Source organism: Sphaeramia orbicularis, chromosome 3 (genome assembly GCF_902148855.1).
Source record: "Sphaeramia orbicularis chromosome 3, fSphaOr1.1, whole genome shotgun sequence".
NCBI classification, from domain to species: domain Eukaryota; kingdom Metazoa; phylum Chordata; class Actinopteri; order Kurtiformes; family Apogonidae; genus Sphaeramia; species Sphaeramia orbicularis.
In genome coordinates, this window is record NC_043959.1 from 55,481,906 (window position 1) to 55,498,856 (window position 16,951).

General features: G+C 38.3%; 1 protein-coding gene across 4 annotated transcripts in view; it reads right to left on the reverse strand.

Moving 5' to 3' along the window:
* Nucleotides 1–16,951, reverse strand: part of LOC115437987 (protein diaphanous homolog 3-like) — a 184,722-nt gene that overhangs the window by 137,457 nt on the left and 30,314 nt on the right. For all 4 annotated transcript variants that reach the window (XM_030161439.1, XM_030161418.1, XM_030161430.1 and 1 more), the window contains exons 9-16: nt 15,335–15,445; nt 14,710–14,828; nt 14,359–14,475; nt 12,952–13,070; nt 12,807–12,871; nt 12,177–12,281; nt 9,468–9,791; nt 7,659–7,773 (exon numbers count right to left, since the gene is read on the reverse strand). In XM_030161439.1, the coding sequence (XP_030017299.1) occupies nt 7,659–7,773; nt 9,468–9,791; nt 12,177–12,281; nt 12,807–12,871; nt 12,952–13,070; nt 14,359–14,475; nt 14,710–14,828; nt 15,335–15,445 (1,075 nt within the window). The remainder of the gene's footprint in view (nt 1–7,658; nt 7,774–9,467; nt 9,792–12,176; nt 12,282–12,806; nt 12,872–12,951; nt 13,071–14,358; nt 14,476–14,709; nt 14,829–15,334; nt 15,446–16,951) is intronic.

A 16,951-nucleotide genomic window follows, 5' to 3' on the forward strand; every position in this document is an offset into this window, starting at 1 on the left:
GTAAAAGCGTACAAGTCACATTATGTATGTTTATGGAAAACTTGCTCCACTGAAGATATGAGATTTAATCTGTGTGAAATAAACTAATACAACCTTTCCACTGCATACTATGGAATCATGATAACATCTCAGGAAGCCAGGAGGAAATAGGACTGCGTGCTTGGAGTTGTAATGGCACAAACTGACCAGACACTCACAGGGAAATAATATGGGGAAAGAGGGAGGAAAAGACAGTTGGCCGAGGTCAGAAAAATGAGGCAATACGTGCATGTAGGTGGGGGTCATGTTAGGGTACTCGTTATTCAATAGTTAGATGACTAGATGTTATATAAACATAGATACAGAGGTTTCTGAAACTACATCAGCAACCCCTGAAGCAAAATCCTATATATTTGAGACTACACATGCTGCCTTGGTAAGTGGCTTTAAAAGACTGGCTATTCAGGATGGAAAAGAAGTGGCAGCTCAGCAGAGATCCTTGGAGCTCTATGAAGCCCACTCTCTTTTCCTCCGGAATTTAAACCCATAACTTTACCCTTGGAGTGTAAAAGAATTCAACATTCTGCTGCTTCCATTTGCTTGATATGGCTCACCTCAGAAGGCTGGCATGAGAAAGAGAGGGCAGCTGTGTGAACTACTAACATCCCCTTCACTATGCACACACAGTCCACACCTCCTATTTCTTAAGCTTTGAGAAGTTGACGGAAGTTTTATGTTTTGTGTGCGCGTGAATGCGAGTGAAGACAGACAATAGTCAGCAGCTGCTTCTCCTTACACAAAGCAAGCTGTCCACCTGCATGCTTTGAATCAGAACGCAGAACAGCAGCTGTTGTAAGGGCAGACACAGAAGAAGTGATATAAGAGAGAGATACAGCTACAATTGGCCTCCATTGCTTCAATTAAGACCAGTCTCAAAGCCACACATCTGTGAATCTTCTGACCACACCCATAATCAATCAGTCAAATTTAATGTATATAGCGCCTCATCATAACAAAAGTTATCTGATTATACTTTACATTTAGAGCTGGTTGAGTTCTTAAGCCAATTCAGACACCCAACAGAATCCTCCAGGAGCAAACACTTGGTGACAGCAGTGAGGAAAAACTTCCTTTTTAACAGGAAGAAACCTGGAGAATGGTGGTCTGCATTGAGCAGGTAGGGTTAAAGAGAGAGGGTTAAAGGAAGGGAGAGAGAAGGAGAGAGAGAGCGAGCGAGAGATTGGAGGAGGGGGGAGAAGGGGGGACATAGGGGAATACACATGGATGCACAGCAAACAGAACTATAACTGTGTGCGTCTGTGTGGAGGGTTGGCTGGTTTCGGTCTTGCTTATTCAATAAGTAGGCCTACTCAGTGTAGAGAAAAAAAAATCCCTCCACGCGCTGATCTTCTGATTACCTCTAGAGATTACCTCAGAAAGGTGCGTATTATTCTTGTACTTCCACCGTTTTCACACATGCACACCATGTGGATTAATTTGGTACAGCACGCAGCATGCTGGTTTTACACGCATATTATTTTTACCCCCATTAACTGTGTGGTTTTGAATATCTAAATAAAGTGAAATTTACTAGAGTAAAAGATAAATAAATGGGGTAAATTCAGTACGACAGGTTTCACTACTGGATGTTTACATCGAAAAAAATGTGGTTGCACATGCCCTACAGTTTGGAGCATACGCACAATTCTTGGGGGTAAAAAAATACGGGGAGAAAAATTGTACAGCAGCACGGAGCGCATGTGGCTTCTAATGAAAAATAGTAGGCCTATTATATATTATACATATGTATAGTAAGTCTAATGTGACAATGATGATTTTTTTTTTTTGTATCAAATGTATGGTGAAGCTCTGAAACCACACATCAAATGACTTTTCAGACTTTTTTCCCCACTGCTGCAGACATATCAACACTGATGGAGGAAAATCATCACTGTAGTTAGAGTTGAGGCACGCTTTTGTTTCATCAATCGTTTGGTGAGAGGTGATCGTAAAACCCAATCACTTTTCTTCTCATCTTGGCATTCTGATAAAAATTCTGTTTAATATTATTGGTTTTAGATATGAAGGTTCTTGCAAATTGCACAGATAAATTATTATTCCCATCAACCGATATGTGCTCTCAGCAGCAGCGAACAGGAAGTGGCAAAGCATAATAGGCCTGAGTGTGGTTCAGAACAGTTTGTTATACTTGTGACAACCCACTGCAACTACCACTGCTGCAAAAGGTGGGAAAACAGGATGTTCAAAACACACTCTGAATCTATAAAGCAATTCCATGTCTGATCCTAATGTGCAAATAGATATTAATGAAAAGCCTGGAAAGCTACACAAACTGTTTGCATACAGGATGGGTCTCGTAATTAACAACACAGGAAGATGGTCGTCCTGTTTAATGAGTGAGGAAATAGGAAATCAACAACCCAATTTGACCACCACCATTGACAAACTGTAAGTGGCCCCAATTAGTCTTGATATACAGTATGTTTTCTGTCTCTTCTCCAGGAACCTCTCTTTGTGACAAGTGTACTGTATCAGTTACTTTGTGTACCTGCTTTTGTTGAAATTATTACATGCGCTTGTATCTGCAGGGACTCATTGACTCACATAAACATATGAGACTTGCATAACTATAAGATGTCAGGACAAGTATTCCAATAAAGAACTTGTCAGAATAAAATTGCTGTGTTTCACCCAGACATTTTTTCTTTTTATATACTCTGACTGTTTCTGATAGACCTGAAAAGCAATTTTCAGACAAAAATCGACAGGTCTTGCCTGCTCTTTAGGGGCAAGATAATTAAGGGTTATTTTGGCTGGGTCAATAAAATGAAGTGATCTTGCCCATGAGTTGCTATAATGGCTACAACCTGAAAGGTCTGAGAAGGAAATTATAAGGAGACAAGAAAAAAAACAACCTGACAAAATAGTTTGTCACAGAAAAAAATATCAATAGGGAAGTTGCAATTGTCAGTAACTCATGATGTTTAACCTGTGGTTGTCTTTGTCTTTTATGTTATGCTGAGTCCCGTTCTGATTACACATATGCAATATTTCTATTAAAATAAAAGGAACTAACATCTAAAAAAAAACCAAAACAAAAACATTCTCTTATTATTTTTCCCTGTATTAATAGGTCCCTGTTCATTTTCATTGTTTAGGAGAGGGCATTTACAGAAAATCGGTGTCAAGGCCTCACAAACACTGAGCAGACACATGAGGCATCCTTAGGAATCAACTCATGTTATTTAGCACAACATTATTTAAACTAGTCGACCTGACCTGCTAGTAAGAGGGAAAAAAAATGTTGCAATTTGTTCACTGAGCATACATGTTAAAGTGGCCATGACCCAAAAAATCCCATCCCACTGTGAGCAGCCAAACAGAGGAGCTATAAAGGATACTACTGCTGTGAATACATTCACTTAGTCACACAAATAAAATAGATGTGTGTTTTTCCTTTCAGAAAGCAGCAGTATGAATTCTAATCAAGTGTGCAGATGCAGTCTCCACTAAAACAATTTTATTTACACTTGATTAAGTTGAGGTCTGCCAAAAATACAACAATGGTGGTCTCCAAACAGACTGTTCTTACTCCCTATCCGCACTCAGTAGTTTGTGCTCTGGATGGCAGGGATTCTCCACAGCGAAAGGCACAAACATCACAAAAGTATAAGGAAGTTCCAAGGGAAATAAATGAATATTTAATAAGAAAAACTGCGCGAATACTGTTTCGTACTGTGTCCTTTTCAATGTTTAATGCTGATCTAGATGCTGCCGCTGTTAAGTGAGATGAAACATGATGCCACATGGCTGTTAATAAGAAGACAAGTCCACATGCATGTATGCATAGACCCATATTCACTGATGCACAGTAGCAGTGACTTGGTGCGACAGCTCAATCCAGCAGTCATGCTGCTCCAACGATCTCCACTGGGACGGAGAAAGGGAAACGGGAAAATAAATAAAAACATAAGAGAATGGACACAAGCTTTGATTTAGTCAATAGTTTATGCCTTTCAAAGCAAATATAAAATGCATTACTCATGAGCAGTAACAAATGAAGCAAGGGCCATGCCAGAGAGTAACAGTGCTTTTCCGTGTTTCCTCATACGATAAAAGATGGGCCTTGTGCTTAAGGAAAATAAAATTCTGTGAGTTCATGTGTGCACACTCCGGGTCATTACCCTAACACATGTGTACGATTGGCAGCCTGTGGCCATCTTTTTTTTTTTTTTTTTTTTTTTTACCCTCTCAAGAAAACACCTGCTTGCCTGTCTGTCTACCTGTTTGCCATTTAGATCTACCTCCATTATTCAACAACTCCTCTGTGGGGAACAAGGGTACACTGGTGTGTAGGGGGGGTCTTGTGTACCTTAAGAGATGCAGTTGTGACAGGTAGATAACACCTGGATGAATAATTCAAAGTGGCGTAAGCTAGCTGAGTCAGTGACAAGACAAGAAAGAAAACACAAGACATGTGAATAAATCATCAGAGAGGGGACTAATAGACCGAACACAGGAGAGGACAAGACTGATAACATCTTGCTACGTCTTGCTCTAGCTTTAATCATTCTAACAACCATGTACATGAATATTCCAGAACTTAGAAGCAATACTAATGTATGAGGATGTTAACTGTAAGGTTTGTAAACATGCATAAACAAACATGCTTAAAATGTGACACCCGTTGAAATCAGGGCTCACCAATGACTCAAAAATGCTGTTGAGATGTTAGCATAGTCGTAACAGCATGCTTCAAATATTAAAGTGGCAAAAACTGATGATGTTGAAATGCAATGTATGAAATGGTCATAGAATGTGATCTGATCTGAATCTAAGTTGCACGCAGACAATTATAAGATTCCAAGCCTTTATTGAATATAGCTATTAACCTGTCATGGAGCCTTTGTTAAAAGTGAGTGAACTCTTGGATTTAATAACTGGGCGAACCTCCTTTGGCAGCAATAACCTCAAAAAGCCTGCTGATCAGACCAACAAAATATTCAGGAGGAATTTTGGACCATTCTTCCTGAAAGAACGACATCAGCCAGTGTGAACAGTTCATTTGAGGCTAATCCACAGTATGACTTAAATTTCGAAACACCATTTTGTGACAAATTCCTGTAGAAAACTAGAACATTCACAAACCTCTTCATGTTATGGTATATTACAGGGTTCCTACAGGTTTCTACATGTTAAATTTAAGACTTTTTAGAAAAGAATTTAATGGCTAATTCATGGCCATACTGGCAAAAATTCATGACTCCTAGTGCCTGATTTACTAAGATCACAAATAACGGGCGCAAATGTGCTTGTTTGCGCTAAAAATTGCGCATGCTATTGATTTGCATGTCACAGGTGATCAACTAAGATTGCCTGCACAAATGACAACAGGCGAAAAGTCTTGGAGGCTGCCCTAATTAAATGAGGATTTTGCATGTGCTACTGGTTGTCGTCATGGAGATAGTGCGCTGTAAAAACTGCACTGGGATATCCCAGCACTCATAAATATGAAGTTGTTCTTTTTCCACACCGAGGGGTAATTAGATATTTCTATGTTGTTGTTTATCAGTGATGAAGTGTGTTATAAGTAAAATAAATACCTTCTCTTTTTATGCTGCTCTGTATGGTGAATGTATGGTGAATGAAAACTTGTCTGTGGGCATGATAAAAAAAAAACTAAAAAAAAACCATCCGCTTATATAGCCAGTTCAGGAGTCCAGTCACAACATTGTGGACAGTGCTATTTGTGTGTGTGTGTGTGTCTGTGTGTATGTGTGTGTGTGTGTGTGCGCGTGTGTGTGTTGTGCAGCGCTAGAACCCTGCATATTCATCAGGGCAAACACGCTAAGTGAGTTGCACAAGCTATTTTACCCATTTGAGAGGTGCAAACCTCAGTGCACCCTGTTAGTAGATTAGCTTCAACGTGTTTTTGCGCACGTTTTTACACGCACAAACCTTTAGTAAATCAGGCCCTTAGAATTTAGGAAAATGTACAGTATTTCTTTACTCCAACACCTTGATTTCCACCGTTCTGAGTCATTTGTCACCGGGGGCTGTTAAATTAGCTATTGGTTCCTAATTTCAGTATAAACTGCCGGGTTGGAAAGGGTGGAACTGAGTAGACTAATGTTACTCTCTTTGCAGGTTGGACATTTAACAGACACATTTAAACACTATACAGTGAACAAGTCTATGGCAACATAACTTAAGACCTCCCATATCAAAATTAATACCTTTTAAAGGCTTTTTTAAGGTATTAAATGCAGATTTGTAAATGTAAGACTTTTAAGACTTTTTAAGACCCCGTGGGAACCCAGACATTAACAGTGCCCCTGAACTAGTTTAAATTCACTCATCAAGTCTGAATATATGTCTTACTTTTTTCCATCAAGCTTTAAATGGCAGAAATGGCAGAATTATATTAGATATAACAGCATTAGTCTTATCTGTACCACCCACCAGTAAATGAAATAACACATCAATAGAACCCTAGATTAAACAGTCTACTTATCCAACAGCAGAGCAACCTGGATCACACAGAGCACACCAACAAACAAACCAGCACAAAACAACATGTTTTTCCAAGTATTTTGTTGTCAGTGAAGACACAAAGCTATTAACACTCCAGCACAAATGAACGTCGGTACGTGTGTCCAACACGACGGAAACATATTCACACAAATCTGTCTTGTTTCATCGTAGCCAGCGTTTTCTACATTCAATAACATTCAAGATTTTAGCCAAGCTGCCGCAGTCATGAGCCAGAATGATGAGACAGGGAGGGAGAGAATGTGAAGAAACTAGAAGGTGCTGAATCAAAAAACAAGATGTTTGAAAATAGGAATCTTACAATATAGACAGGGTTTGTACACATTTTTCAAGGTCAAATTCAAGTTTTTTTCGAGCACTTTTAAGGGTCATTTTCATGTTATCACTGTGGTAAAATACATACCTACCAAAATACATATCGTCATGATTATTATTTTTGTTTTTTATCACAATGATGTACATTTCATTATGCTATAAACATCTAAAATTATGTTTCATATTAGCAAAAAGTTTAGAAATTAAAGGAAAAAACAAAGTTTCATCCAAAAAAAAGGGAAGACACTTGGTATTCTTCAGGCACACTCACACCGAGACAAAGATTAAGACAAAAATCTACCTGGAGTCCACCTGAGAGGACCTGGTAATTTTCTTTTTTGACAAAGTTTTATTTTTCAGAATGTATGACCTCACTCTAAGTAGCTTTGGCTTGACATCTAACCTGGCAGAGTTAATATTTTTTTTAAATCCCATCACAGTTATAATTGAAAGCACAAGCACTTAAATTAAAATTCAAGCACTCTGACCTTGAAAACACAACATTGAAATTCAAGCATTTTCAAGGTTTTCAAGCATCTATATGAACCCTGTATACAGTGAAAAATGTCTGTGGCAATAATGATTACTGAAACAACACAACAATGCTGTCCTGTGAGAACCATACATCTCTAAAAACTAAACTCTTCCTAAGCATTTATTATTCAGTGATATCTGGTGTTCAGAGTTACAGATTGCACTGTTCTGTCCTCATCTAGAGAATAACTGATGAAGCAATCAAATGTCACTGAGGAAAGAGTTAAGAAGTACATAAAGTTTAGGAAGGGCCTCACCTGTTCTTTGTGAACCAAAAGTGACTGCAACTCTGCTGAGCAATTCTGGTTTTGCATATTGGTCTTCGTCAACCAGCACCCAGAAACTGTTCTCCGACATCTCCTGGGGTCGGATCTAAAAAAACACATCATTAAGTTCAGCACATTTCACTGACACATGTATAACTTTATAAAAATATGAACATTTGAAATCACTGTACAGTGTTTCAGAGTCTGAACAGCCTTCAGATCCATTAAATTACAGTTCCATGAACATACTGTATTTTACGTTTTATTGTGAACAAAAGAAGCTTGTCTTCAGTGTTAAATATCTAATACAATACAGTTTCATTATACTAAAACTGACAGGGGCCATAAATGATTTTTTACAAGAATTTTGTTCCCAACATCATCACCATATGTGACGGTCTTGTCCAGCTGTGCCATAAGACAATCCCGCCTTATGTCTTACCAAAAGCTAAACCTGAAAGCATATGGGGAAGTTTGCTGAACACCTGTACTAATGTACAGATGAGATTAAATTATTAATCACACAACACCATCATTTGTGTTGTGAACTAATACTTCTCTGCAGTGAGAAACATCTGTAAATGCACCAAAGAGGCTGCTCTGACAATTAATAGCATCTGATCATCTGTTATTTCAAATTATTATTGGCTTGGCAAAGAGAAGTAGGAGGTTGTTGTTTAACTTCTGAGAAACATCTGTAGTGTTCATCTGTGGTGTTGTGATGCTGCCAGTAAAACTCAAGAACAAAGTTTAGAAAAGGACAGCGATAAATATCTGACATGCATGTTTAAATTTTTCTCCAAAAACTTTCTCTTATCTGTAATTCAGCAATGAAAAATTGTATCTAACAGATGACGAAAAATATACCATTCCATTTAGGAAATTGTAACACTCAAAGTCATCACTTTATTATAGACACTGGTGCAATGTAGCGCAATTCAGTATAATAGCTTGCAATAAATCCCATCACTCAGACGCTTTCAGTTTTGTGTGAGTCTCAGAGACGTGTTCTTTCACCTCTTGTTTCATTCTAGTTCTACTTTTAGTAGAGCTTTAATGTACTGCTCATGATTTATTTGTCAGTCTCCTATTTGGATGAATGCCCTTTTTGTTTATGAAAATTATATGAATTAGGTCTGGACAACTTCAAACTCTCCAGAAAAATGTATATATTTTCTAAAATACCACAAATACGTTTTTACTGAAGCAACTTAATTGAATTTGGAAGAAAAAACCAATACAATTTAATTTTAATGCTTGTAGCACATTGAAAACAGTTGTGACAGAGCAAAAATTAGACTGAAACATTTAAGAATATACTAGTAACACTGTTCTGTAAGACTTTTCAATTGGAAGGTTGAGTGATAACAGGGGAGATGATAACAGGAATCACAACTGGACATGAAAGGAGCATCCTCCAAAGGTTTGGCATGGGAAGGAATGTATGATTCAGAGAGTTTGCAGAAATACAATCTGAAACAATATTACACAATGAAAAACCTTTGTATCATTTCTGTGCAGAAACACCACCCGGTTCATGTCAGATGACAGAGCGGCAGCAGGAATGTGTGCCATGTTCAGATGAGTCCATGTTTCAGCTCGTTTTGGGGATAAACAAATGCTGGATTCTATGTTCCAAAGATCAAAAATACCATCCAGACAGTTATCAGCAAAGGTGCAGAGCCAGCTTCTGTGTTAGTATATAGTGCCTACCGTCACAGAACAATTTCACCCAAAATTTCTCAACTTTTCTGTGAATGGCGTTTGTATATGACATGAGACACAGCATCTGATTCCTACCTTGGACCAGTTCAGGCGCTTCATGGATGTTTCAGGCTTGAATTCCTTCTTAGGCTTTAGTCCATAAGGCAGTGCATGATGGGTAGGGGAGCCTAGAGCACCGCCAAACCCCAGTGGGGGTGGAGGAGGGGCACCGAATGGAGGAGGCACTCCGGGTGGAGGGGGAGGGGCAGGACAGCCAGGTAAGGGAGGTGGGGGAGGTGGTGGAGGGGGTGCTACCACCCCCGGTGCTGAGGCAGAGGCTGGAGGCCCAGACACAAGTGTTGAGGAAGGTGATGGCTGAACAGAATGGCCAGAAGGCAGACCCACAGGTACAGCACCGAACTGGACAGCAGAAATGGAAAAATATATGTTGACAAAACAGGGTTTAAAAAATATCAATACACTCATCATACACTCACAGTATCATGGTACCATCAATTCACAAAAACACAATTGATTTTTATTCAGTTAACAGGCAGAGATTCTCAATTATGTTGTTGAGTTGCATTCTTAATGTAAAGCCACGTGATAAATTAAAAATGCTTATTTAATACAGCCACGTGTTTTTAGTATTAAGGTTTATGTTCAATTGCAACTCTGCCCTATATGCTACAGCGTTACTAAAACTAATACAAGTAGTACACTGCTGTTTAGATATATATTTTTTTCTGTTTCACCTTTGGCTTTGATTATCCAGCACCCAGCAAGATGAGTTACTACAGGAATGTGCACGACTTTGCTCTTTATTCTTTGCAAAAATAGCACTGACAATTCAATAACCAGACTGAAGAATTGTGGTTGAACTGCATTTCAACAAGGACAACCTTAAGAGTAAGCTGATCTTTGTCTTCATCAATTATGACTAAGTTTCAATCACTACATTTTATTTTCATCATACAGTTGACTATTATCTAAGAAAAAGTGAATTCATACCAAGAAAAAAAAAAAAAAAGAAGAAATACTGACAAAAAAAGAAGAAATACTGACAACTGAAAGGAAGTGAAGCACAGCAACTACAGCATCTGCCAAATGCTCAGCACAGAATGATTCCCTACCAGTAGCAGTGTGCTAGGCATAACGGAGACGTGTTCTTTCAACCATCCAGCAGAGGCCAAATGCTCATAAGTGGTCCAGATTGTGTCCAGACCATGACTTGTTTTTTCCAAAGCTAAAAATCAAATGTTATAGCCAGGGCTCCACAGCTCTGTAAATTGTATCATATAGAGCAAATGGTTTATTGATCCATGCACAAGTTTTAGATTAAATACGCACACTAAAGGTCAGCCCTGGGCCCATATTCTGCTGTTGCCTCTAGAGAGAAGAACACCTTTGCTGAATTTACAAGTGTGTGCACAAATCTGTGTTGTAAGAGTCAGGGTGACACAGACACAGACACTGAAACAAAGTGTGTAGGTGTGTATGCCCACATGGGCTAACATTGGCTAAATGTACCACCCTCATTTCAACCAAGGTACTATTTGAGTATTCATTCTGTGTTTGCTCTCTCAAATTGAAAAATTATCAGGAAAATAAAAAGGAAGTTCTCATCCCCTCTCTGAGAGGGTAGTTATCTCACAGTGCCAGGGCGTGGGAGCAACTCTCTGGAGTGTTAGGGGGGTTGAAGAGAGGCCCAGTAGTAAGGCTGAAGGGGGTTGTCAGAATAAATTGCTTTTGGAACACTTCCTCTTATGGGATAGAGATCAGAGAATTAGAAATGGACAATATGGAGGACTGGTCAGTGTTCTCATTAGACTTAGTGTCAGCTAGCCAACAGAGCAGCCGCCATGTCAAACCAAACAGCAGACTCCTGTGGATAAAACCCCCACCCATAGCGTACCTCCTAATAACAAGAACATTATGGGAAACAAGGAAAGGAAGCTGAATTGCAGTTCTGTGGTAGATTTAAGAGCCCTTTCAGTTTCTCACACTTTATGCCATTTTAAAGAAATGTTCAGTCTTAAACAATATATAAAGACTGATAGAGGTTCTCTAATTTAAAGAGGGTATATGCAGTATCGATATTAAAATAAAAATAAATTTTGATATTGTTTACATTGCAAAACTATCCTTTCTCAAAACGTGTGAATAAACTGGAAAAACCTTAAATTTCTTCCGAAAAATAAGTGCAATTTTAACAATATTATGCCTCAACTTATCATTTATACACGTACATTACCACCTACATTTTGGGGAGGGGAGGATATGCCTCTATTATAGTATTATACGACGGACCTCAATCTGTAACCAAGGGGATCTGTCCAAGGGGTCGCTGATGCACCCCTCTCAATGTCGCCCCCCCCCCCCCACCCCCCCACGAATTTTGTTCACTTTCTCCACAACCTTTCTATGCGAAGTGGGCTTATCCCTGCAGGAACTAAAGAAAGACACACAAAAAAATCTTCAATTCCTGCAAGAATATCAGCTTGGTGTTCAACTAAACGGGCCCAGGTTTCACACTGAGTAAGTAAATGGAAACTAGATTTGCATTATATTTCAATAAATATACTTTTTGTGACATTTTTGTTTGGTGGTTTGCCTCATGATCTTTCTAATGTAAAATATGTGCAGTGGCTCAAAAAGTTTGGGAAACATTGCTGTAAACAATCCAAATAATGATAAATCAAGTTATTTTTGAAAAATATTTTAAAGTACAAATATGACATATAGCTCCTTTAGCTGTGCAGGGCACTTGGAATAAACAGAAAAAGAAATCTGTGTCAGGTTTACCTGTGACCTAAAGGCCTGAAGCTCTGCTTGGAGTTCTGAAATTTTCTCTTCACACTTAACCAACTGAGCTTGGGCCTCCTGTTTGCTTAAAAACTCCTCATCAAACTAAAAAGGGGAAACACAAATCCAGATTAACCAAAAGGCAGCAAACAAATGTATTGAGTTAATGCAAGCAGGAAACAACAAAAGAGCATTTGTTATAATTGCTTCAACCTATTAAATGATATAAAGATTTTGTACAATCAGCATTCATTTTGCCTCAATTAACTTCATCTACTGATTGCATTTTGACCTTTGAAACACACTTAATAAAGTCTATTAAGTACTACAAAAATGCCAATCAGTGTGTTTATCATTCTAATCAGCACCTCCAACCTGCTGTTTCCGAGCATTCAATTAATCACAGCAGTCAAACCAGTTGACCTTACATATTTTACAAGTATAGGAGTGCTTGTGTTGCTATGTGATGAAAAATACAACCCAGCTTTTGCTTAAACTATTGCTGTAGAAAGACACAGCGCATTTCTCTTCTTTAGACATTAATGCATTTTCTAAAGTTAAAGAAAATGCTACTGTATAGTCAGAATATAGGAAAAATATCCAACAATTGTTTCGGTTGTAGGCACTTACCTTCTGTGCCAGCTCAGATGCTCTTTGCTCATACTCATCAATTCGCGCTTTATCTACACAAACCTCTGCAAACACAAAAAGAATGAAATCAATAAAATCTTACTCAAATGTTTGGTTATTGACATGTCTTGCAAAAATGACTTGCCTAAGAGGTGGCTGAAGTCAACATCTAGACGTTTGCGGTAACCAAAGTCCGGGTCAGTACCACTGCGATGGAGCACGATTTGAGACACACACTCCTCAATTATCTTAAAGTACTGAGGCCTAAGAGACAGAGAAAATACTTCAGAACTGCACGAAAAGTAGACAGACAGACAGATAGATAGATAACAGGTATCTATGAATTGCCCAGTAGTCTATCCTTATAAGAGAAGATTCCCATTTACATTTAGTGTGGAAATGAGGAGGATACACCGTTTTAAATGTTTACAGATTTGGCATTAATGTTGCCTTTCATAAATAAATAAATAAATAAATAAATAAATACCACAAATAATTCAATCAATTTAAAACCCAAAATCAATTTGAATAAAAAAAGTAGCACTCCCAGTAATTAGTATTGAGGAAATCTTAACCCTTCATAATCATTTTAGAAGAAAGCAATCCAATCAGACATAGCCACAGGGTGCAGACCAATTAAAGTGTTGGTTTTAGGATGGCAGAAAAACCACAGGTGATGTATTTCATATATTCTTCAGATTGGAGATCCGTCTTTTGATCAAGGTTTAACTCACACCCAGCTGTGACTGAACCAACATAAAATAAGCCTTTGAAAAGTACCATTAATAGGAGATTAGAAACAGTCTGGAGCTGTGGTTCTCCAGTACTGTATGGCGCTGAATGAGATGTTAAAGCCCATCGTACACAGGGAATTTTGAACAATGGTAGAAGCCTTGGAAATGATGAAAGATACAGTATTCTCTTTGTTAGCCGGTGTCACTGAAGGGGTTTAAGGCAGATGAAGTGAGACCTCAACAAAACCAAAGCTTTTCACCAGAGCACATCATTAGCAGTTTCAAAAGGTGCTTAGCCCTCTGCTTATATGTGCATTTCGCCAAGTTGTGACATTAAAATGGACTGGATTTTTGTAGCGCTTTTATACTTTACTGGCACTCAAAATACTTTTCAATGGGCTTCTTTCACCAGTGACAGCAGAGCTGCCACCCGGAGCAACACAAGATTCAGCAGCTCACCTAAGAACACTTTGACATACTAACAAGAGGAGTCTGCTACTGAACCTGTAACCTTGCAGTTTATAGACAAGCCGCTCTACTTCCTGAGTCACAGAGTTACATTACTAAGCATTATTCTATAGGATTCTCTGCAGGTATTGCACATACTGTACCTGACAGAAACCAAAGATCACAGGTTTAGTAAAGAAAATTCGAGACCTGACAAATATAACATTTAAAAAACAGAAATATTTAAGTAGCATAGGGTAAAGGATGAAAAAATGCCAAAGATAGAAAAGGAGAGGCTCACTGTTTAAAGTACTCCTTACAGTAATGAACTTTTGATCACCATTTCTGTATGTGTGTGAGAGCAGTTTTACCTGACCAAGTAGTCATTGCGTATAAGCATCAGATGCTGCAGTATGGAGAGAAAATAGGGCTCTGCACTGCTGTCCTTCACCATACTGTGCACAATACTGAACACATCCCCTGCATCAGTGTAGAGAGTCAAGGATTCTGTATTAACTGGAGCTAGACAACAACTCCACTGAAAAAGGTAAAAGTGCCTAAAATAAAAGGAGTTTCTAAAAGCTCAGTGGACTTTTATCTGACTTTTAGGCTACTTCTTGTTATCGAACATCTGAGCAGAAACAATTACAAAGAGGTCATAAACAATTTCACACCTGAATGATAAAAAGCAATGATCTTTTAGTAATAATACAAAAGGATATTCCAACTCGCTCCTGATGTCCTCCAGCCTATGAGAAAACTCTATCATGTCTTCTTCTTTGTGCTCCTCAAATACTTTCAGCTGAATGTCAAGGGCTTCATTCCTGATTGTTGTGAGTTGCTGCAGATGAATTGTACAGAACAAGGAGAGAGGAATTGCAGATGGATAAAGTAAAAAAAAAAAAAAAAAGTAAGAGAAATTCATTTAAAAAAAAAAAAAAGGCTTTATGTGATATCAGCATCTAAAGAGCCTGAATAAAGACAAGGAGCTTATTCTAAACACTATTATTCTTTATGATATACAGGTGTGGGGGGCCAGCTCCTCATTTTAATTTATTTGCTTTCTTGGCAGCTACAGCAGCATTGTTTACAACAGATAAACATGTTAGGTAGATGGTATAAAAGCCAGTGGGAAGATTATTAGCCCAGGCACTAGAAATTTTATTGGTTTCTGGGAGCTGGCATGGAATGAGGAGGACGTGCAAACTCTCCCTTATGTTTTATAAATTATTTGTAGGAGCAAATCTCCAATACTTTACTGGAGTGGACAACTCATTTAAATATTAATACAAGGTCAGTGCAAGTTTATAATGTGTCTTTGTGTGTGTGTAGTTGTACTGTACTTACCGGCAATATCTCTTTCAGGCCACAGCGTATAAATTCATTTCTAATGTGCAGCCTGAAGTCCAACTCATCTGGAGATGTTACTAATGCATTGATGAGTTGCATGCATGCCACCTGCAACATGAAGAGCACACGCAACAATGAGAGGGAAAGAGAGAAAGATGATGGATGATTTTTTCCAACAAGTTGATGAAAAGCATGCTGGCATGCATTTTAAATGAGTTATGTCCCTAGGAAGCTGAGGACCATAACTAATGCATGTCTATTTTCTCCAGTCCCAACTATGGGGGCTGATTTTAATATTAATGCAGCAACTGCAGACCCATACACACAAAACTAACTAACAGTCAATTTAAGGGCAAACTCGCTCTTTTGGAAGCTGTTTTTCACTCCCCTCTGAGTTTGGTTTACTGCACAGGGACCGCTGCATCCTGTGACTCTTCAACTAGCCCGGCAAACACAGACAGAAAACTCAATTATTGATCAGTAAAGTAGCCCAGTCATGTGTGAAAAGAGGGTATGGCGATGCTAGAGCCCAAGAAGGATATTCCGATGTGCAGTTTCATGGCACACTTTTTCTTAGTAAGTTTTCATTACCCAGACATTCAGTTCTAGTATCTGGAGGACTCATTCTTACATAGAAGAAAACCACATAGCCAAATGTCTTAAAAAATTTTGGCATGTGACTCAGCTTACTCCTTATGTTAGCTGCACCCAGTTCCCAAAACTTACAGCTCAGCTTTAGTAATGTGCAGAATTTTCTAAACTTTCAGAGTAATTATAATTTATATTCCTGGTAAAATATCCACCTGAATATTTCATTCTTCAATATTTATGAACTTGCATGCAGGGGAACTTGTAAACTACACCTCATTTTTTAAGCCGGAGCTTTACAGTCACTGCAGAAGGATTCACGAATTACTGCCATTTTTAAGCATCGCTACAATTCTGTGTGTGAATGTGTGCTTTGTAAGGAAGCATTTGTGCTGTTATAGGTTAAGTCTAAGTGAGTTGAAAACCTCCAAAACAAAAAAGTTAAACTTCTAAATTTAACAACTGCAGACATGTTCTAATTCATTTGAATCCATTACTGAATGGCTGATGATAAAATACGCACACATCACTTACCATGCTGATGATTAAAACCTCTCGCGTGGAGAATTTTCTGTTATCTTTGGCTTTATAGAATTAATGCATTTAGCCAACAGTTAAGGGACACCAAAGTCAAAGGCTGCCAAGGGAGACAGTGTATAAATGTAGGACAAAAGCTGCACATTGGAAATTAGAATTACACTATCAATACATTAATAATGTCCAGAGGTAAAAGGAATCTGTATGGTGTATTAGGTAGCAGTAGGAAACCAGTCAACAGTAAACAAAGGTCTTTCAATTATTGTCTCTTAAATCTAAATTCACATACCTACTTTTTTTTTTATCCAATTTACTAAATCTCTCTGAATGCAAGCTTTCAGGGGAGCCCAAAGCTCTAATTTTCACAAATTCAGTTTGGAATGAAAAAGTTAACAACTAAATTTTGACAAAAAGACATTATCAAACTAAGACTGTATTGGTGACTAGGAAAACCCCAGAGCCGACAGTAGTTATGATCTGGAAATGGTC